Raw genomic sequence first — 21954 nt, 5'->3', positions numbered from 1 at the left:
TAGTAATATGTATACATCATTATACCTTTTTTAGTACGTTTATAAAGTCTCATAATCAATATAGTATGTACCAGTAATTTATCACCTAGCAACCTCGCGAGGTCAACCTGGCAACCTGGCAACCCGGCAACCCCTCGAGAACTCCCCATCATGTTCCAATAAGGCTGACCTGTAATGATTATGACCCTGGTATATGACACAGCAAGTGGAGCCTTCTGAAAATGTGATATCCCCAGCACACCGCCTATAAAAACTAGTAACCGATAGATCAGGGAGGATGACCATCAGAACTAAGAGATTTTTCCTTTTTGCGCAGAGAACGTGGATGCGATACCTTATCAGCACAGGCAGATAAGGCTACGGCTCAGGTCTTGCAACATCATATCGGAGAGCAGGTATTAGAGGCGGAAAAGAGGTAAAGGATAAAAGCCAGGGGACGAGAAACACGAGCTGAACAAAAAGATCATGTCAACAGTCAGGCTATACATATCAGGCTACACATGATTTGTAACATTGCACTCAGAAATCACGAATGAAGATTATATCCCCCTTGCATCTCGTGTGCCCTACATGAGTCCCAAAGTAGTGACCAGGAGAATAGAAACTCTGTCACTCGCAATCGCTACTGTGATATATCACGTAGGGATACTGTCATGTAGGTATACCAGTCATATCAATTGCGGCCAAAGGCCAATTTGGTGATTTGCTATGCATAGATCAATCTAGTGGCTGGCTGCGTATCTGTCCTTGTGGGTTATCTCCAATGTCACACCGTCAATAAAAGCTGGATCTCTCTCGATGTTTTGTGTTTGTCCATCCAGGTAGTATTTTACTGAAGAAAACCCCGAAATTCATTGAAAGTCTCAAGGTAGAGTGTGGCAATATATAGGGTACAAATATACATCCTCCTTACCCAGTCAGCCCCTGCACGGTTTTTGTACGTCAAAGATATTCGTCCCTTCTGATTTCTGGTTCGTCTGAACTGACCAGTGAAGCTAGAGCTCGGAACACCAAAGATGGACGAGATACATCAGGTGTCTGGTTCCCCTCGCCGAATCTTGCTTTTCGCGCAGCCCAGAACGACCTCATATTTGTTGACTCAAATGCTCGGCCTCAGTAACCAACCGAGTGTCCATTGGAAATCATCTGAAGTTTCCGTCTTTGCACCAACTGCAGAGCTCTTGATTGGATTGGAAGATAAACCGGTGGAGCAGTGGACGGCTGCTGAAAAAGGCCGCATCAGGGGTGGCTTCCAGCAGGCTTTCGATGCTCTAGATCGGTACCTCCGTGACGGGGAGGCAAAAGGCAAGATTGTATTTGCAAAAGATCATTGCAACCTAATGTGGAACCCAGCTGCTGGGGATGGTGGACGCAGCACCGCACCCGGGGATCCTTACTTCACGGTTGGCCCACCCGATGAAGTAGTCAACGAGAAACAGACGATCCAGAACCCAACGGTTCTTCCAGACGGGTATCTGGGCTCTTGGGTGCCCGTCTTTCTGATCAGACACCCCGCTCTGGTGTTTCCCTCTTTCTGCCGAGGGGCGCTGGAGGTCGCCGTCCAAAGAAACTCCTGTCGCGACCGGATGAAGATAGGCAAGCACCTACGAGAGCAAATGACGTTCTCTTACACTCGGTGTCTGTACGATTGGTACACCAGCTATTTCCGCAAGATCGACGAAGAAGGCCGCGCAAACACAAAAGGCCCTATCCTCCTGGATTCGTTTGACCTCATCAACGACTCCCGGCTGGTTGTTGTACTCGCGGAGGAGCTAGGGCTGGACCGGTCCAAGGTCCAATTCTCATGGGACTCGGACTCTTATCCATGTGCCGATAGAATGAAAAGGGTATTCCGTCGTACTCTCAACGCGTCTACTGGCGTTATCAAGGACAGGGCAATTGTTGATTCGAACATGGTTGTTCTAGAGCAAAAATGGAAGGAAGAGTTTGGAGACGAGCTGGGGGATGTGATATCGGATTGTGTCCGAGATGCAATGCCGGACTATGAGTATCTTAGAGACAAGAGGCTCCGTGTTGCCTGAACATGCGCGGGCAATTGGTTGGTTAACCCTCAAACGGGCGAATATACACAACAAAAATATCGAAAGTTAATGATATAGCTTGTATTTTGTGCCTCCGGGTTTAGCTAGAAGGCTAAGCAGTGTTCTGGGTTTGGTAATGGGCATGGTACCACATATAGACTGGGTTCCCTAATCAGACACCGCAAGCTAGGGCCTAGAAACCTCGGATATGTTGTTTTGCTGGTTTAGTGGTCGCCACCGCGGTTTTTGTTCATGACGGAGGATGCCGAGCCTGCTAAGTCCCGTAATAAAGACCCATCTTCTGTACATTGTCCATTCTAGATATCAATATCCCCATTGATGGCACACCTGAAGTATCTCAAGCGTGAGCGGTGATGATTTCGAACCGGATGCATGCATTCTGAATTCTTGGAACAATCACCCGCGTTATGGCCAGTAGCCGGCTGGAAATCGAATTTCCGCGGAAGATTGACATCTTGGTAGCTAATAAAAGTGAGAGAGGTATTGGTGGATATGGAGTCATCTTGTATTGAACCCTAATTAGGAACAACAGATCATCAAGTATACCAGTTGGTGGTTTTAGACCCGGCTGTAGGAATACCCCAGTCACAATCCACCGCTTCAGCGCAGCACGACGGGGTATCAATTTCGACCTTTCTAGACTCCGCTAGAATAGCTGACAAGAAATCCTCCAGAGATTGTGAGATTTTCTCTGCGACTTTACTCTCCAGCTCCCTATCAAGTAACTTCTCCAGGTCAGGACAACCGGCCACGTTGAGCACATGCGGTAAAGCCTTCTTGTCCGGCGCGACAAATTCAGTGCGAGACCTGAGGGCATCCCAGGTAGCCTGGGAGTAGTAAGCCGCCCATGACGCCGACTGCAACTGAAAAAGGCGATCAAATTCGGCAAAGGTTAACTGGGAGGCATTGATCGTTCGGCCAGACTCCAGAGGATCCAACGACAGCAGACAGGCACGGACCATGTGGATCCAGTAGCAGGCGTGTGTTTTGGAGTATGGTGGGATCCCGGCGCCTACGGCGCGCATACGGACAGTCGTGGTTTGTAGGGCTGACAGTGCTTGGGCGATAATGTTTGTTTCATCCGCAGAGGACTCACATATATACTGCATGACCGCAAACGCAAATCGCGGAAGGCGACCGGATCCTCCATGGACGAGCGGCAGACAAGCAGGTTGGTCCAGGGGTGGTGCTAGAGCTGGCAGCGGTTGACGGGAGGGAGACACCCATTTATTCCACGCGCGGTTCCCGCCAAAGAGATCACTATCTGTATAGTACGATGTCCAGAGACGAGGGTCCTGTAGTGTAGGTTGATGGAATAGGATGTCGCTAAAGTCGTGCCAACATGGATAACTATCCAGGTTGTTGTGGAGACTGTAGTCTATGATTGCTACTTGGAGCTGAACGAGCCAGAATATCGTCATGGTTCTATATGTCTTAGCATGGACCGGGATGAGTGACAACCATGGGCTTACCGGTGTTCCTTATATGGGAATTTCTGGGGCTGAATGTGCCTTAATACCCGAAGATGGGCAAGTAACGTATCCGCCATTGCAAACGTGTTTCTCTGGAATTTCATGTACTCTAACACAAGAATATAGGCCACTTTGAGATGGACGTGATGATCCCATGAAGGTATATCAGCACTCGTGAACAATGCCCAGAAAGCCGGAGCCTCGGGAGGATATACCGAACTTCCTCTTTGGATACGTCTCTCAAGGCAGGGACTGGAGATTGTGAGCCGTGGCGACGGAGAGCTAATCGATGTGGGATTCTTCCTCCTGGAAATTTCATCATAAATCTCATTGAGTATTTCCCGAGCGCCTTCGCCCGTTCTCGCGCTGATCTTGTGGTCGGCTATTCTCCACTGTATTTCCCGGCTATACCTCGCGAGTTCCTTCTCATAGAGCTTAGGCAGATTGATGGCAACGTCTCGGGCTTGGTCAGACGATAACAAATCTTGCTTGTTTGGGACAATATAGAGGAATTGGCAGCGTCTCTCGAGCATGAGCTCGACCCACAGATGAAGGTATGGGGTCCGATCATGGCTGCTATCCAACCGCGGGTCGCAATCATGGACGTAGATGACCACGTCGGTGTTCCTGAGATATTGTCGCAACTGCGGTTTGATAATATCCGATCCCACTGTCTTGTTAAATGGAGACCAACGGAATGGGAGTAAGGAGGAAACCAAGGCTGGGTCTTACATGTGACGTTCGACACGGTCCAGGAGCACTTCTGGGGGTACTCGAAGGTTTCCCTCTCGAAGGTGTCCACCTCAGACCCGAACATGATTCGGGGCTGACAGTCGATGAATTTTTCCATCTTTCCATTGGTGTAGTAGTGTGCTCTTTCCAGAGCGGCTCTCTCCAACCAGCATCACTCGGAGTTCGAGGGATTTGCAGGACCTGAAAAACCAATCCCTGTATCCCTGGGGATTCATCGCCATCCTGGTTTAATCTTATAATGGTACATGTAATGCTTGGATGTGACATACAACAGAAAGAGGTCTCCTGCGAAGAGTTCAAAGCAGAAAACGAGAAGAGATGTGAATAATATAAGTGACTGCCTGGCCTCAACCTTGACTCAGCCTCGTGTGATACTCACATGCAGCACAGGGTTCTCGCAGGCACTAGGTCTAAGCCTCTATCCAATCCATGTCAATAAATCTCCAGCTTATGTCGTCTTATTTATTTGAGAGTACTATAACGATCCATTTACTGTCAAGTGTGGCCTTGGAAGGACCTTGGCCGAATATCTCCAGATGTGCCCCGAACATCCTCGCCACTCTTCAACAACAAGTAAACACAAAAATAAGTTAGAAAAATGGAATAATTAAACCAATTGCACCAAAGGATCTGCCACTCAATTCACAAATGACAATTTCCCATCACGGTTGGTAATACGTTCGTCAAGCCTCACCCAGGCCTGCTTCCAACCGCCCCTGCCATCCGACAACTCCGCCTCCAACACCCTCCCACCATCGCCCAAGCGCACATGGCGAGCACTCGACGAGAAATTACCCTGCCGATGCCACGTAAACTCACCCCAGGTATTCGACAAGACACTATCCAGCGAAATGCGCGACCTACGAGTGGCACCAGACAAAGCGCGACAAGACGCCGACAGCATAACACCGTCAAGGGCGACATCCGACGCCGACGCCGAGAAGTTCCCCTTGAGGGGATGCGACTGAGCATGCATCCGCTTGCGCTGCTCCTCCGCCTGCATCCTCTCCCAGTGCAGCCTGTCCTGCTCTTCTTTTTCCTTTCGCCGTCTCTCCTCCTCTTCCTCCTTGTGCTTCTTCTCCCGCTGCTTTTTGATCGCGTCTTCGGCCACGGATCCCGTTAGGGCGCCGCCGATAGTGCCCAGAATGCCGTGGTTGACTTGGTGACCGGCCCAAGCGCCGCCTGCGCCACCAGCGACGGCCCCCATGAAACCTCGTTCGTCGTCTTGGGGGTTCTGCGAGGCGGAGGTGGGACGGGGCGGGTAGCCATCTTGGTTGTTATTGTTGTTGTTGTTGTTGTTGTTGTTACCCTGGTAGGAAGAGGGGTAAGACTGGGGTGGTGGCCCCTGTTGATTGTGCTGGTTCTGGTAAGGGCTTCCCGGAGGAGGGGAACCACCGTAGTAGCGCGGGGGAGATGGCTGTTGCTGGTTGTGGAACGGGCGTGGGGTGGACTCCCAAGATTGTCCGCCCGGGGGTGGCTGCTGTTGGTAGGGGCTGTTGGATCGGCCCGGCGGGTAGTTGTTGTAGCCCTCGGCGTAGGGCGGGTAGGATTGTCCAGGTGGCGGACTACCCTGGTTCCCTGGGTGCGGGGTTCCCCAACCTGACTGGGGTGGGTAGTCGTTGGGTCGGGGGGAGGGATTGGCGGGGTAGCCTGTCGGGCGACCGCCGGGACCGGGGTTGGAGGGGGGCTCGGTGGGGTTGCCGTAGTAGCTTTGGGCGGCCATGTTGATATGCTATAGATTGTGAAAAAGGTAGATCTCGCCAGGGAGGATATATGTGGAATTTTGACTAGTTTTTCTGCGATTCTCTACGGGACAACAGAAAGCTCAATGGTGAACAGATGCAGATATATAGATGCCTGCGGCGAGGATGGTGGGATGCCAGCCCTATTCCGATCGAAGCCCGGCTGCCCAAGCTCCTGTGTGACTGTCCGAGATATGTGGCTGTCCTGCTTGATTACCGATTTCATGCAACTTCATGCAGCTGCGCAGTGAGATGATATAGGTGGTGGCTATTCCATTGTTTTGATATTGTATAATTCTGTTTACTTTGCACAGGTGTTGTGATAAGTCGATTATGACCATCCTATTAAGTATGCTACTTTGTCGATGCACTGCTTAGTACTACTATAGACCACTAATGTTGCTATCCACAGCGACGAAAATACATCGTCCATCTGGAAACCCTCAATCTACCGATCACCTCCCAATGAAGCATGCACATGCAGTGACACATGGCCACATTCCCGCCAGTCATGACACTTCCTGCATTCCCTGATCCTGCCCAGTGGGCTCTGCCCAATGTAAACCTTATATCATATATATGGCAGAGAATAATCTGATGCATCTGATTGTGGACGCGCTTTCCTTTTCCGACGCAAGGATATATCCGATCAGTGGATGTCCCAACGGTCGGTGAGGGTCAGAGTTCACAAAGTTACGCGGTCTTGGTATTCTCGCTCGACTCGTAATAATCTGCATCATGACGTCGTCCCTCTCACAATCGTCATACAGCAGCCTGATCAGCAACGCTCGTCCTACTCGCTTGATTCATTCTATGTGTCTCCCCAAAAAGAAGAATAAAATCAATATAAATAGCATTTTATGCATCAAAGCATTAAGCCGGTAAATATCTCACGATGTTATACCCGCCAATACGCCCATGATATGCAACCAATCAATCTAAAATAAACAGAACAACAATCTATACGGTCTCACTGACTAGCCCGCACGCTCCTATACCAGGGTTTAGATGAAAAGGCTGATCAAGAGGCCAGCAGCACCAGCCATCAAGGCAGGACGAGTCACAGCCGCCCCGTTGGTTGAGGGGACCTCGCTGTTGTCATCTATGGTGCTAGGGAGATCGCCGTTCCCGAACGGCTTGTAGCCGCCGCTGATGCTTGATTTCTGTTTGGTGGAGCCCGGGACGCACTTGGAGTCGTCGGTGAACGCTGCCCAGGTGGCGGTCCACATGGCCGCGGGGTCCAGCAGCGTCTTGGGGGTGAAGAAGAGACGGCAGTCGGCGGCCTCGTAGATAAACTGCAGGGGAGTCTGGGAGGAGTCGCCCTTGCGGATCTGATCTTGGATCTGGACACTGGACCTGTCGTCGCCGACGCGGGTCATCAACGGCTGCGGCCAGAGATACGGCTTCAGGTCATCGTAACCGGCGATCCCGAGCTCCTTGGTGGCATTGTACATGCCGCCCGCCTCGAGGACAATCCGATTGAGTTCCATCGGGGAGCCCCCTTTGGTGCCACCGAGGGCCTGCATGGGGCCGTCGCGCGGACGACCGCCAACGACGACGGACTTAACCCCCGCGATGTTCTTCAGCTCCTCGTGTAAAGAGGCGCACGACGAGCCGCAGAGGCCATCCAGTAGCATGACCGTCTGATCCGCGGTGAAAGGGGACGAGCGGGCGGGTCCCTTCAAGAAGGCGAAGTCTTCTTCGAGGACGCTTTCTTTGTTGCTATTCGATAGCTTCGTGGCCTGTTAGCTGATGGTGCTGGTTTGGCTTTTTCCCGTCTTTCCGGGTGATAAGATGCCGGCGGAACACTTACATTGTAGCGGCTAGCGGCCGTGAACTGGTCGTCGTTGAAGGCGTGCGGTCCCACCCAAGCGTCCCAGCTATCGAACGGCTCGTTATTCAGATCCAAGAAGTTATCGTACTGCCAGTCGTAAAGACTCATTTCTGCTATTGATCAGCCTCTTGCTCATTTACTCATACATTGACTACCCTGGATTCTGGGAGCGGTGGCATGCACTTACCGCGATCTGCAGGACTCCCGAACTGATCGGATGCCGTCTCGTTATTCCGAATTTCTTCGTAGGCCTCGCCGACTAAAGTGTAGCCCTTCTGTGCGCGATAGCGCTGCGCGCTGAAAGGTGTCAGGGTTGGGAACAGTTGCATGAAGGTATCGAGGAGGAGCTCGACAGAACCGCCGCCGTTCTCGCGCAAATCCAGGACTAGCTTCTTGACGTCCTGCTTTTTGGCGGCAACCACGAACTTTTTTACCACGTCTTGGAATTCTTTGTGGGCGGTATCATCTTCTGGTTCAAAGCTCACAATCTTTAACACACCCAGCGCCTCCCCGTTGGGGTTGTCGACGATATAACCCGCCACGACGCCTTCGCAGTCCTTGGCCAAAGCCTCTGGGTAACCGTCCTCGGGGATTCCTTGTGTGCGCGACATGCACTCGCTCGGCAGGTCCCTCCTATTCTCGGGAGACTTGGGACTGTAGCCGCCGAGCACGCCGCGGCAGTACTTGTCGAACAACGACTGGCCGCTCGTGACGCCCTCGAACTCCCTCATCCCTATGTCGACGGTGTTCTCGAAGGACTTCCTGGTGCCGTTTTCAAATAAGAACACGGTCTCGGGGCCGTCATACCGGCCCCTGAAGCTCATAGGGCTGTAGGAGAAAGCCCCCGCAGACTCCAGCTTGCCAGAGCCCCGGTACATTAGGCTGTTGTAACGGGCATCTGCATTAGAATACTGCTCCCATGAGGCAAGGTCCGCCAGGTACTTCTGGGGGTCTTGTCCATTAATCTTGGTAACTGGGGAGATGGAGATGTTCTTGTGATCATTCTGGACGAGCAGGTCGCCGGCGACGTAGGTCTTTGGGTCGGTCTTGCCGTCCGGGGACACGGTGGCGAGTTGGACTGTGCGCCGAAAACCGAAGATCTTGAGGATGCCCGGGGAGTGGTTGAGATGGTAGTTGCCAGTATCCACGGTGAGCTTCTGTATGGCGAGATGGAGGTGATATTCGCTCTCAAAGGAGTCGAGGTCCTGCTGGATCTTATCCAGCTCGCCGATGAGATCTAGCGGGCCGCGGTCCCATGTCGAAGGGGGGTTCTTTAGCCACCCCGTCTCCGAGTGCCACTCCCACATCATCTTGAGTTGGTCGATGAGGATCTTATTCTCCTCGACGGCTACCGGCACCGAGCTAAGACACTGGTAGGCCAGCTTTGGGGGGACATCGTTACCATCACCCACGATCTTCGCGACCTTGGCACAGGCGTTTGCGTTGGGTGATGCAGAAGCGGATGGGGTAGCAGAGCTAGAGACTGTGTAACTGGGGGCAAATATGGCAGATGAGCTCCGGGCCGCAGCCAGAGCCGCAAATGCCAGAGTGCCTCCAATGAGACGCATGGTCGAACACGAAGGATGGAGTAGACCGAATGATTTTGATGATAGAAAGAATGCCCTCTACCGAGTGGTGCGGACGCTTGCCTTTATGTTCCACCGAAAATAAGCACATCGGCTCATTATCTTGACCTCACAGCCCCGGTTGAGGCTCGGACTGCTCGAGAGGCCAACTGTGAGGGCTGAGCAACCCTTTGCCAAGTCGCTTATGGAAGGTTGAGGCTCCCCAGCGCCTGTGGATTCGTTCATTGTCTACTGGTAACGGCAAGTCAATTACGGAAGAGCGAATCAAGACCCGTTGAGCCAGAAAAGACGGCTATTAAAAGCATGCCAAGGATCTCGCGGAGTGAGAAAACACTCTGGTTAGCCTTCAGGGGGTGTGTTGGCATTTTCCTTGACGTTCTTAGGGCGCCAGGCTGTGGGAGAATGACCCGCGAGGATGGTATGGGCTTGGGTCTAGTATCGAGTATCGACAGTCACTCTGCCCAATCTAGAAACGCTAAGTCCCACACAGCCTGCTTGACGGGCCTTTATTTTGATGGTGGCTGATTCGATCAGTACCGCGACCCACCATGGCAGCCTTGTGGTGGGCTGGTGCTGATCAATGCCTGACTTAGTGTAGGTCTCACAGCTGTGCTTTTCCATTGATAATGGCAGCCATCACGGTCAGGTTGAGAGTGATATTTTCAATTGTTGTCTGCTGCCGGCTGCTGCATCCAAAGGAAGATTCCCTCATGAGGCTCGTCGCCAAGCTGCAGCCCCGCGAAGGGGCCTCTACGAGTAGCGCCTGTTCGTGACTGTCCATGTAACGGATTGGTGTCTGAAGGGAGGGTGATCTGCCCAAATCATGGAATAGTACCATCCGCAAATACGTGTCAACCAAGCGGGCACGATATTGATGGTACTGTTCTCAGCTTGGACACCCCTCCGGGCGTCTCCTTAGTCGAGCGTTGGTGCATAATTGTATGATCATCGATGCGGAGGTTGATCCTAGTAGTCGCAATTAGCCAATTGTTATCGGAGATAATTTGTACGGCTAGTTGAGGTAATGGAAGACATACAATTCATGATGGTGAGATGTGGAGGAAGTCAAGATTGCAGACGGTGAAATGTTGCCGAACAGTCAGGTGACAGACATAAGATTAGTTCTTTAGTTGTTACTCCACGTTTCTACTACAGTATCTATAAATCCAGCATTCAAGTACGGAACATATTCAATATTCAGTATGCCGCTGCCAGTTTGGGTGGATATGATTGTGGTCGGTATCATATCTCCGTTCCCATGTTTTGGCCATGGTCTATGACAGGCGATTTCTCTGACAGCATTTGGCTAATCCAATGCAATAGAGCAAAACGCATGATGAGGTGCGACGGATCCAAACCGGTCCAATGGTCCTGGCTCCGCATTTCAATAGATAGATTATTTCGCACTTCGTCCACTATCATTAGAAGATAGCCTTCTGCCGGATGGACGTCAAACCATGACCGTCTCCACTAGATCCTTCAGTTTGGCATAAAGCCGTCCCGATCGATGATGAGTCTCAGCAGCTTCATCACTGGTCGAGATACAAAGTACACAAATTCCCAGCTGTGTAGCCCGTGGCCGTGATGCTGTCTTTCGTATCGACATCTCCTTTTAGCTGATGTTGCCCCGTCTACCGTCATGGTTCTTCCGACCGTTGGGGAAGACACAGTCTGCTCATTGTCAGTGTGTTATGTTAGTTATGTCCGGGTCAATTATCTACAATTGACAGCTGCCTGATGAGGTCATCTAGCGAGATTGTGATTCTCGATGCGCGGGGCGCTAACGCTACGTGACTGTCCACTGTTAGACACGACGGGATGACTCGACTGGTATCTCTTCACTATCCATGCAGGATCAAGTCGACATTGTATCCTAGTATGGGAATATACCAGAGTTACTAACGTGCTCAACGGAGTTACAGCCATAACCAACACTCTTGCCATGACCCCACAAGCAAAGCAATATATAACAAGCACGCGCCAATATATATCAAAGACGACCACCCTCCTTGGTCAAATAGAAATAATACGTCCCGAGTTCTCCCCCAACCTTCGTATCCATCGCGCCGGCAATCATCGTTGGCGTGACGAGTCGGAAATGATCGATGATCGGATGCAAGTCGTAGACCATGGCTGCGGAGACGACGCCTCTGAACTTCACCTCGCGTAGCTGTCAGACATTAGCATCGATCGATCAACTCAATATATACATCTGTATGTGTGTATCATCTCGGAAGGGAAGGAAAAATAAAGAAAAGGAAAATAATACCCTAGCATGCCCCCACCCCTCATCACAAACCCTCTCCCCATCCCTCGCAACAACAATAGGATCTACATCTTCCGTCGAGTGAAACGTTTTGCCCAACCAATTCATCGATCGTAGACGCTTATGGATCGGATGGCCCGTGTCGAAGCTGCCGCCGTTCCATGGGCCGCGGAGCACATCGAGTGGAACGGGGGGGAGTCGGTTGAAGATGTCTTCCAGTTCGTGGGGGTTGATCTTTCCGGGCTGTTGGGTGAGGGTGAGGAATTGTTGGGGAGCGGACCTTTTGTTTATTAGTGTTGACTTTGTTATTATTGCTGTGCTTGTGGTTTGGGTGTGGGGGGTAAGTGTGCGTACATTCTGTTTTGGGGTGTGGTGGAGAGGTGTTGTGTTGAGATGCGGAGAAGCGGGGAAGGCAGGTTATGTATATCTGGGGAAGGGCTTATATTTCTCTTAAGTCTCTTAAGTCTCTAATCAGCCCGCAGTAAATCATGAAGGGGTGCGATTATTGAAAGAACTCAATGGTACTAACTCTGGGAAATGTGGGAAATAATATCAAGAAGTAGAAATATCTGTAAAACTTGCAATGGGAGACTGCATCATCAGCTGCATGTGCAGTACTAGTAGCTATCCTCGGTCCGTCGGATCGGCTACGTCCATACTCTATCGGGCTTTGATTAGTTTCTGCGTGATGTGCAGGTAACCCTTTAAAAAACACAAGTCACAATTTAGAGAGCTATAGTACTGCATGGTAACAGGGCGAACGGGATAATTATTGCCTATATAACGCATAAGATTGATTATACTGCGCGAACCAGCGACACCCATATAGAACAGACAACTGTAATAATATCTCAAGTACGCCAGCGGAACCCAGGATGCTTCCAGTCGAGGTCCTGAATCTGCCGCTGCGTCATTCCCGCAAGCGCCTGGTCGACGTCGATACCCTCGCGACGGCGATTGTCCCAGCGCATCCACATCCAGAGCATCGCACCGAGGATGGTGGTCGCGGTGGAGGTAGCCAGGTTGAGACCGTTGCCGATGACAAAGTCCGGGCCGTCGAAGGGCAGGAAGGACCAGGTGGAGATGAGGCCGCCGATGTTGCCGAGCATGACGTTTGTGCCGATGGCGGAGGAGCGAGCGGTGTCGGAGACGACGTTGTTGGAGGCGTTGCCATTTGTTAGGGATCCGAAGGCGAACGCGCCGCTGGCGCAAAGGAAGGTCGCGCCGTAGCGGACCATGGCGTCGTGGCTGGTGAGGAACATGATGTATCCGATCATGACCAGGGGCGGGCTGAGGACGAACCAGGGCATGCGACGGTCGAAGACCCAGCTGAGGAGGGGGAAGAGGAGGGCGAAGAAGGCGCCGACGACGTAAGGGGGTACAGTGTGGAGCTGCTTGCTCACGACGCTGGCCTCGGGATAAATGGTTCCGACGATGGTGGGGGCAAAGAACGCGAGGCCTTGCACGGTGATGTTGTTGAGGAGGAAGATGAAGCCTGTGGTGAGGGTGACGGGGCACATAATGCCACGGAGGGTCTTGGCCAGGTCGATTTTATCGAGGAGTTCGGTGGTGGAGACGCGTTCGGATTTAATGCGTGCGATGGCCAGGTCCTAGATCGTTAGAAATCATCTGGTAGATTGGATGTGTTTGGGGATGGTACCTTTTCTTCCTGGTTCAGCCAGCGCGCGGTTTCAGGACGGTCGGTCAAGGTCAAAAATCCGATGAGCCCGAGGCCGATAGTAATAATGCCCTCGATGGCGAAGATCATCCGCCAGGATTTAAGGGTGCCAAAATGATCGAGCGAGAGGATGGCGGACGCAAGAAGACCCCCAAACTACTGCAATTAGGCGGGACGATCTGTAAAGCCAGGGGCGGGGGAAACGCACTGCACCGGCCAGCGGAGCCATGACCATAAACAGCGCCATGCGAAACGTCAATTCGCTGCGACGATACCAGCGCGACATATAATAGGCAATCCCCGGCATCACACCCGCCTCGAAAATGCCCAGCACGAAGCGCACGCCCGATGCGCTTTGTTTATCATTGACAAAGGCTGTTCCCACCGAGCAGATTCCAAACGCCAGGGTCGTGGCCGGGAGGAACCAGCCCGGGCCCATCCACTTGCAGGTCATGGTGGCGGGGATTTCGAAGACAATGTAAGCAATGTAGAAGATGCTCAGGACGGCATTGTAGTCGTAGTTCTCCATGTGGAGGTCTTTCTCGAAACCGGCGAGCTTCGCGTTGCCTAGGCGGACGGGTGTTAGCTTCCCTCACAAGGCCAGTAGTACCTGCGCGGGAGTCAGATCATACCAATGTTGGCCCTGTCAATAAAGCAGAAGAGGTAGAGAAGGGATACGGTCGGCACGGTGTAGAGATCGATCTTCCAGCGCAGACGTCGCTCCGCCGCGCGATCGAACTCCACCAGCGAACGACCGTGCAGATCCGTAGCAGCATGACCCTGTCCAGCAGCTTCGTGAGCAGCTCCGGGCGCAAGGAACTCCTTGTGATTAGAGAGGCCTTTGTCGTCGGCCATCGCGGTGGTGCACCTCGAGGTGAGCGCGAATGTCAACGTGGGATGTGGACGGGACAGAAACGAGGTGGATCCAGGAGAGAGATAAAGGAAAGCGACCTGTCCGGGTAATATCACGTCTTTATGCCCTACTCAGCACGAGCGTCGACTTGTCATCTCACGGCAGCTGCGGATTGACTGGCAAGGGTGGAGATAGTGGAGAGCGGACTAGGTTCCCCTAGGCGTTTTAGAGCTCCGGAATCCTGATAGACACGACAAGGTTCGCCCAATTCCACCAACCACACGACCCTTGCTCCTTGGTCTGCTGTTGGCTCGCTCTTACAGGGGTGCGCCATCTTGGCTCCTCGTCACATCCTGCGATTGGCGCAGTGCTCCCTAGCTGAGCTGCCAAGTTTCGTGGGTTATACAGAGCGGTTGGGGGTGCGAGTGGGAATAGAAACACTGCAGGAGATGGCACACGGATACTACTCCCTTTCACTCACGATGGGATAGTCAACCACTTCGGAAAGAGGTGAAACCCACGAAAAGACAAGCGGCTTGGCTGTTCATGTCGGGCTAGTCGCCTGTCTTCCCCGCATTCTAGGGTTTAGCGCCTGTCGAGATGGGCGAAGAGATGACCAGCTGGGCAGGACCCCAACTTGCGCCTCCAGAGATTTACCCTTTTCATCCATCCCAGGTTCCCTTTCCGTGGCCAATAAGACACAGACGGGTGAAAGTCTATTCATACCCAATTGCCGACCACTTGCCGATACTCGTTGATGGTCATGATCTTCTGTGGGAGAAGCCAGCGCCCCATCCTATTTAACCTGCCGTTGGCGCCCGGTCAATCATCAATCATAAAGGAGATAAACCTAATAGTATACATAGAGAGATGGTAAAAATAGAAAGTGGGACAAGTTCGAAGGAATGACAGGAGAAAGCACGAACCATCATGTCAATAGTAGAGTCGTCTCCATTCACATCAATATTTAATGACACTACCTGCCCTATGACGGGGAACCCCCCCACCGGAGCAAAGTGCAGGCAAGCCACAGTGTGTCAGCAATGACTGGACACTGTGAGCCGAGGATGCAGCTCAATTTATCCGGCTCATCAGGCACTGAGAGAATGTACATCTGCCGATGTGGGGATTGTGGGCGTTGTCTTCTGGCTTCAGGTACTTTCGTGGTTGGAATATGCTGTCAGTGGGCAATCACAGTGTTGAGATTATTGTTGTTTGATGATTTATCTCGCTGGGATGACGCGTCATACTTCGTATGTGGGAGAGTTGATGAAAACGGTTACAATCGTGATGATACTGATGATTCTTGATTCTTGAAGCGATGAAAAGCAGATATCAAGAAACAAGAAGAGTCTGAAAATGACATATAGGAGAACAACACCCAGGTCAGCTGATGCTGTCTGATTATATATATTGTGGCCGGGAAAGAAAGGCTACAGTGCGACCGGAATATGTAGATATATGTATCCTTCGTTGAGAACCGTACAGCCAACAGCGTGGTGATATCACATTACACCAACTTTATATGCCCTCAACTGTTATGACTAGTTTAATGAGTTGAAGCAAACTATATGTTGAGGCTATAAACTCTACCCCTCTCCAAGTCACCTTCACAAACCGATAACAAGCAGTGACCACAGCACTAGCCGGGCGCCGCAAGCGTACAGTAGAAGCAACCTGAAACATAGTAGAAACATGACCTGCATATAGAGTACATGCAGGCAATGTCGCCAACTTAGCGTATATAGTGTTCCCTTCCCTCTCATTTACTTAGTCTGCATTTGTGACAGAAATACATCGTCAATGATAGGAGCTCGCCTGGTTGATAGCGCGCCGGGCAGCCTGTTCGTGGTACTTTCATGTCCGAGGTATTGTTTCATCTGCGACGATCAGCTACAAGGGAGTTATCGTGTGTATCTTGGTTATGACTGGAGCGATATCAGAAACCATATCGAGAATGAGACCCTACGAACGTTTACCATGTCAGATTACAACAGGAGGATGGATATGTGCGTTATACGATTGGAAGCAACTATTACAGGTAGTCTTGATAGCGAATAACAGGAACGATCAATCCGACGGACGGATTCTCGGTCTCGGCTGCGGCCGGGAACGGCTTCACATGCCGACGGTTAGCGAGGCATGCAATCTGGCGTGGGTTGCAATGTCGATCACCTATCTTAATCGACCATCTGAATCTCCACAGAAGGGTATCAGCATGTCAGATCAGATAACTAATATGTCTACGGAGTGCAACTATCCGTGATACCATGGAGACCCCTCGATCGACAAAGTCCCGCAAAACCCCGGAAGACCGGGCGCGGAAGCGAGAGCAAGACAGAAAAGCCCAGCGCAGTGCGCGGGAAAAGAACAAAACATTGATTGCTCAGCTGCAATCGCGCATCGAGACCCTGACTCGGTTCCACGATAGTGGTAGTACGAAGGTCCTCATCGACGAGTTGGAGCACCAGAGGAAGTCGAATGAGTCGCTTAGATCGACGCTGCGGTCGCTCCAGGGGCTCATCGTTGCTGGCTTATCCAATCATGGTGGGAGTCCCGTCGTTGGATATGTTACAGTGCTAATGGTTGGAAGATCCTGCCGTGGATGCTCATGGTCCCAGATCGAGACAGAGTCCCGCGCGCGAGGCGGACTCGAGCTTGGATGAAAGCTCGAGGCCCGCTCGGAGCAGCCGCGAGCTCTCTCCAAACATGGAGCAATCGGATGACAGAACATATGACTCGTCCACTACTGCGATAGACCCCGGCCAGAATGTGGCCCAGGGGAAGATGCCATGCCAAGACTCAAACTCACCTGTCCGCCCCTCCAGCGTACACCCCCCATCGGACCCATTTGGCCAATCGCAGGACGCCCAGGGCCGACTGTTCGTGTACTTGAACGAGCTGGTGGAGCGTTGCTACGCCATTAGCCCACGTGTGACCCCAGACCAAACCACCAGAGACGCCGACATCCCGATTCGAGCAATCGTCGAGGGATGGGATGCCGTCGGCCGTCGATATGCGTTGGACCCGGTGTGGGGAATGCTGCGTGCAGCGGACGAGTCCATTTGGCGCAAGCTTTGCGGGGAAGCCGAACGACTGGCCATTCTGCGCGTTGTCAGCGCCATGTTCCGGGTAGGCATCACCACCCTCTGTGATTACTGGCTGACCAGTATCGTTCAGTACCGATCCGACCCATCTGAAGCCAACCTCCAGGCACTTCCCCGGTTCATGCGCCATCGGCCATCGCAGCTGCGGATTGTTCACAAACCGTTGGTGGACTTTGTTGTTTGGTAAGTTCTTAGAGTCTGTGTACTCCTGAGAGTATACCGCTCATTACCAAGGCCGGGCCTGCGCGAGCGCCTCGTCCTATTCCCCGACCAGCACTGCTCGGACAACTTCTGCGCCTTGTTCTGGAGCTGTTTCCGGTTCAACTGGCCGTACCAGGCCCGTCATACATTCGCGCGGCAGTCCCAGCCAGGGTTGTACACATTCCCCGAGTCGTTCAACGAGTGCTTTTATGACCTGCAGTCCTGGTGCATGACCCCTCGCTTCTTCCACGCATTCCCAGATATCGAGGCCGACGTGCCAATAGCATCGGTGGGGACTCGCGGGGACCTCTCCACCAAAGATAACGATATGGCCGTTGGTCGCGTGGGTCCGGCTGACAGGTGGGTTCCACAAGCTGCCGTGTCACCCTCGAGTGTGGCAGTGGAATTCCCGTCGGTGGATTGGCAGATGGATAGAATGGCGGTCGGTGGTGGTAGCCAGTAGTCGATAGACGAAATGCATAGAGTCGATAAATGGAAGTTTCCGTCCTTCCATCAACCTTGCTGACCCTCACATGGTAGTGCTGACAGTAGTTCTGCCCAGTAGATCTGCCCATGGGACTCGGGGGTGGACCTTTCCACCGGCCGGGGGTATCGGGTGGAGCCAAACCACCGCGTCTCCACCTGTTCGATTCGGGGGAAGGTTCCGCATGGACCTTCCATCACTGCCTCAATGCCTACCTGTCCCGTCCGAGGCAGACCAGCGTTCGGGCCAAGCCTTTTGACCGGACGGCTTGCAGGCATCGGATGTATTCCATCCAGCCGACACATTCCACGCGGAGATGGAGAAAGTCAAAATACTCGGAAAAAGCCCGTCCCGATCCCGTGACCTGGGACGGCCGAGGCACGATGCCCGATCGGGTTAAGCGTGGTGCGGAGATTAAACGGACCGGCGGACGAATGAAAAGCCGCGGTGGCAGCCTGAGGTGTCCACCCAGGCGGGTAACCCTAAATCACTCACCGACCCTGACCGAGAAGGCGCAGACTGGGGACTCTGGGGACACAATTCTCAACGCCCCGTGGGGTTGACCCAGTCCAGACTCCGTGCTAAATGATGACCGGAAGGATTGGGGAGGACTGTGTCTCCCACCACCGGTCCGTGTCCTGGGTCGAATCACTCTGTCTCAGCTGCAGCAGAAGATTCTACGCTGTCTCAGATGGGCCTTCAAACTGGCCACTATTCGCCGCCGGTGTCTTGGCAGTCGGACATCCCCTGTTCAAAATTTCTCACTGTGGCCAGGATGAATCCTTCGTGAGAATAGTGTTCCCCCCGTAGAGTTGGCCTGCAGAACTGTGACAGAGGAGATCATGTTGGCAGATCAGATGACGGGGGACTCGCCAGGTCTGAGTCTGATTCAGTTCCTGATCGTACATCCTCGGCAACCCGTGTAGAGATGGCGGACCGATAGACTCGAACATCAGGTTCGTGGACTGACTCGACGCTCGTCCATACGGGAGAAATACCACCTCGCCAGACAAGGAGACCGTCTGTCAGGTGTCCAATGTAACGGTCCCCACTTGCGATGCGAGACCCTGGTCCATAGTCCACAGTTTGACCCCCTCCTCTCATGTCCCATGGGGCACTCCCGTCTGGATGGAGCCCATCGTATCACCACGATGGTGCCATGGTGCCACCATCCAGGTTTCTATCGGCTTATGGAACATTCGATCCCACCATACAGTTCGAAACCAGGCCGCAGAGGTTGTACTTAGGCTGGAAAAAGCCACTAGGGTCGACTTCTGCGAGACGTGGTAGGCCGCAATGTCCGATCCCTGCTAACATCCTCGGCTAGCGCTGGTCTCTTGATACTGGGCCGCATCGCTTCGAACAGTGACTAGGGGGCTAGTGAATGCGACAACAGGATCCTGTACCGACTGGACCGAGCCTCTGTTTGGCCAGCGTTGTAGACGCCACCCGCTTGAGCTCATTACGGTCCGAGCACTATTGCCAGAGTCTTGCCTGCATGTAGTTGGCATGACTTGCCCTAAACCTTTCTCTCCGACGCCAATACGCTACTGCTCGCTTGTTTTCACGGGGCAATTCCCGGGGGGGCAAAAAACAAGGGGGAAGGAAATAGAGTAAAATCCAAAAAACCAATCAAACCGAAGAGGGAAATGGTCGATTCCCCAGAAGACAACGGTTCAATTCGATGAAGCAGGGAAGGTGTGTGATCCACCCCCAGGTGAGTGATTGGTGATCCCACGTAGGGAAGGAGGGAGTCCCGCGTGTGATATATAAAACCAATGCATCTCCTCCCCCTCTTATGATCTTCGTGTTTTGGTCTTCCTTGTTTCATCCTCACGCTCGTTACCGTGTCTTTCACTTCTTGACTACCCACCCGTTCTTTTGGCCGTTCATCACGAGCAACAGTCCCCACGATGGCGGGCAGCAACAGCGATGTGGGAGTCGTCGAGGCACCTGTCACCTTCAAAGCCTATTTGATGTGTGCTTTTGCCGCCTTTGGTGGTATCTTCTTTGGGTATGATTCGGGTTATATCAACGGTGTCATGGCCATGAAGTATTTCATCCAGGAGTTTGAGGGCCTGGTAAGTGTGTCACTTCTCATTCGGTCTTCCCTGCTGATGGCCGTTCTCCTAGGACCCTGTAACTACCCCGAAGGAGGCTTTTGTCGTCCCCTCGTGGAAAAAGTCCTTGATCACGTCTATTCTATCTGCTGGAACGTTCTTCGGTGCCATCATCGCCGGTGACTTGGCCGACTGGATTGGTCGCCGCACCACGATCATCGCCGGCTGTGGCGTCTTCATCGTCGGTGTCATCCTGCAGACGGCCTCAACGAGCATGCCCCTGCTGGTGGTCGGTCGTTTGATCGCCGGTTTCGGTGTCGGTTTCGTCTCGGCCATCATCATTCTCTACATGTCCGAGATCGCCCCCCGCAAGGTCCGTGGCGCCATCGTGTCGGGTTATCAATTCTGCGTCACCATCGGCATGATGCTGGCGTCGTGTGTCGACTACGCCACTCAGAACCGCATGGATTCGGGCTCCTACCGAATTCCCATCGCCATCCAGATGCTCTGGGCCTTACTCCTGGCCCTCGGACTTTTCTTCCTTCCCGAGTCGCCTCGGTTCTACGTCAAGAAGGGCAAGCTCGACAAGGCCGCCGATGTGCTGTCCCGCGTGCGTGGCCAGCCCAGAGATTCGGACTACATCGTGAAGGAGCTCGCCGAGATTGTCGCCAACAACGAGTACGAGATGCAGGCGATCCCCCAGCACGGCTACCTCGATAGCTGGTTCAACTGCTTCCGCGGCAGCATCTTCAAGCCCAACAGCAATCTCCGTCGCACGGTTCTTGGCACCTCGTTGCAGATGATGCAGCAGTGGACTGGTGTCAACTTTGTGTTCTACTTTGGAACGACCTTCTTCACCTCGGTACGTCATTCCCCAGGGAGATCCTTATGGGTGGGCTTAACTAATGGATACAGCTCGGCACAATCGAGGACCCCTTCCTGATCAGCATGATCACGACCATCGTCAACGTGCTCTCAACTCCCATCTCCTTCTGGACCATGGAGCGCTACGGTCGTCGCCCGCTGCTTCTGTGGGGTGCCTTGGGCATGGTAGTCTGCCAGTTCATCGTCGCCATCACCGGTACCGTGGACGGATCCAACAAGGCCGCCGTCAGCGCTGAGATCTCCTTCATCTGTATCTACATCTTCTTCTTCGCTTCGACCTGGGGCCCTGGTGCTTGGGTCGTCATTGGCGAGATCTTCCCTCTGCCGATTCGTTCCCGTGGTGTTGCTCTATCGACTGCCTCTAACTGGCTGTGGAATTGCGTGAGTCCCCCACTCTTCTACCTTTACTCGATCTGAGTTTTTGTTAACTAACTGAATCACTAGATCATCGCCGTCATCACCCCCTACATGGTCGACGGCGACAAGGGCGACCTCAAAGCCAAGGTGTTCTTCATCTGGGGCTCCCTCTGCGCCTGCGCCTTCGTCTACACCTACTTCCTCATCCCCGAAACCAAGGGTCTCACCCTGGAACAAGTCGACAAGATGATGGAGGAGACCACCCCGCGCACTTCCACCAAGTGGAAGCCCCATGGCACCTTTGCCGCCGAGATGGGTCTCACCGACACGGCTCTCACCGAGAAGGCTGCTATCGTTGTGGAGAACGAGAAGGTTTAGGTGGGGTGGGGGATTGTGTGGGTAGGACGGTGGCTGGCATGTGGCATGTGGCACATTAGGTTACGTTTATGTTTAATACTTTGAATGGATAGGATTGGGGCCGTTTTCTGACGCGTCTAAGATCGGGATACGATATTGATTGCTTGTCATTTGTCTCTCGTTTTATGAGAATGAATATATGGTATGGCTGTACTTCTTACATCTTGACTCCTCGCCTGATTGGCTTCCTATGTAT

At 52.8% G+C, this 21954-nt stretch overlaps 7 protein-coding genes across 7 annotated transcripts; 3 read left to right on the top strand and 4 right to left on the bottom strand.

Annotated features, from left to right (window-relative positions):
* Window positions 1–1016: 1016 nt before the first annotated feature.
* On the top strand, window positions 1017–2042 carry P168DRAFT_240372 (uncharacterized protein; the record flags this gene model as incomplete). The annotated part of the gene is made up of 1 exon (XM_024833713.1): window positions 1017–2042. The coding sequence occupies one exon, from the start codon at window positions 1017–1019 to the stop codon at window positions 2040–2042; it is 1026 nt and encodes a 341-aa protein (XP_024690942.1).
* Window positions 2043–2599: 557 nt separating this feature from the next.
* Window positions 2600–4352, bottom strand: P168DRAFT_320888 (uncharacterized protein; the record flags this gene model as incomplete). Its single annotated transcript, XM_024840409.1, has 3 exons — window positions 2600–3488; window positions 3536–4205; window positions 4268–4352. 3 exons carry the CDS (start codon window positions 4350–4352, stop codon window positions 2600–2602), a joined length of 1644 nt encoding a protein of 547 aa, XP_024690941.1.
* Window positions 4353–4925: 573 nt separating this feature from the next.
* Window positions 4926–6011, bottom strand: P168DRAFT_329282 (putative glutamine-serine-proline rich protein; the record flags this gene model as incomplete). Its single annotated transcript, XM_024841451.1, has 1 exon — window positions 4926–6011. One exon carries the CDS (start codon window positions 6009–6011, stop codon window positions 4926–4928), a length of 1086 nt encoding a protein of 361 aa, XP_024690940.1.
* Window positions 6012–7034: 1023 nt separating this feature from the next.
* On the bottom strand, window positions 7035–9432 carry P168DRAFT_329281 (uncharacterized protein; the record flags this gene model as incomplete). Its single annotated transcript, XM_024841450.1, has 3 exons — window positions 7035–7763; window positions 7844–7974; window positions 8052–9432. 3 exons carry the CDS (start codon window positions 9430–9432, stop codon window positions 7035–7037), a joined length of 2241 nt encoding a protein of 746 aa, XP_024690939.1.
* A 3060-nt stretch (window positions 9433–12492) lies between these two features.
* P168DRAFT_273457 (putative MFS transporter) lies at window positions 12493–14301 on the bottom strand. The gene is made up of 4 exons (XM_024835373.1): window positions 14027–14301; window positions 13603–13961; window positions 13377–13550; window positions 12493–13326 (listed from the first exon to the last, which is right to left on the bottom strand). Exons 1-4 carry the CDS (start codon window positions 14247–14249, stop codon window positions 12568–12570), a joined length of 1515 nt encoding a protein of 504 aa, XP_024690938.1. The 5' UTR covers window positions 14250–14301; the 3' UTR covers window positions 12493–12567.
* A 2216-nt stretch (window positions 14302–16517) lies between these two features.
* Window positions 16518–18970, top strand: P168DRAFT_329279 (bZIP transcription factor; the record flags this gene model as incomplete). Its single annotated transcript, XM_024841449.1, has 4 exons — window positions 16518–16794; window positions 16841–17537; window positions 17589–18007; window positions 18118–18970. The coding sequence occupies 4 exons, from the start codon at window positions 16518–16520 to the stop codon at window positions 18600–18602; spliced, it is 1878 nt and encodes a 625-aa protein (XP_024690937.1). The 3' UTR covers window positions 18603–18970.
* A 982-nt stretch (window positions 18971–19952) lies between these two features.
* P168DRAFT_240097 (sugar porter family MFS transporter) lies at window positions 19953–21719 on the top strand (the record flags this gene model as incomplete). The annotated part of the gene is made up of 4 exons (XM_024833696.1): window positions 19953–20120; window positions 20173–20961; window positions 21015–21365; window positions 21429–21719. 4 exons carry the CDS (start codon window positions 19953–19955, stop codon window positions 21717–21719), a joined length of 1599 nt encoding a protein of 532 aa, XP_024690936.1.
* Window positions 21720–21954: the final 235 nt, after the last annotated feature.

The sequence above is a fragment of the Aspergillus campestris genome, assembly GCF_002847485.1.
Source record: "Aspergillus campestris IBT 28561 chromosome Unknown P168scaffold_10, whole genome shotgun sequence".
Lineage (NCBI taxonomy): Eukaryota > Fungi > Ascomycota > Eurotiomycetes > Eurotiales > Aspergillaceae > Aspergillus > Aspergillus campestris.
This window is presented reverse-complemented; position numbering and strand designations above follow the sequence as displayed.

Excerpts from the sequence above, each read along its gene's own strand:
- P168DRAFT_273457 (XM_024835373.1), bottom strand. The coding sequence starts at position 14,249 with ATGGCCGACGACAAAGGCCTCTCTAATCACAAGGAGTTCCTTGCGCCC. Across the intron at positions 13,551-13,602 it reads TGGCTCCGCTGGCCGGTGCA|TTTGGGGGTCTTCTTGCGTC; the intron begins GTGCGTTTCCCC and ends TAATTGCAGTAG. Across the intron at positions 13,327-13,376 it reads GGCTGAACCAGGAAGAAAAG|GACCTGGCCATCGCACGCAT; the intron begins GTACCATCCCCA and ends CTAACGATCTAG.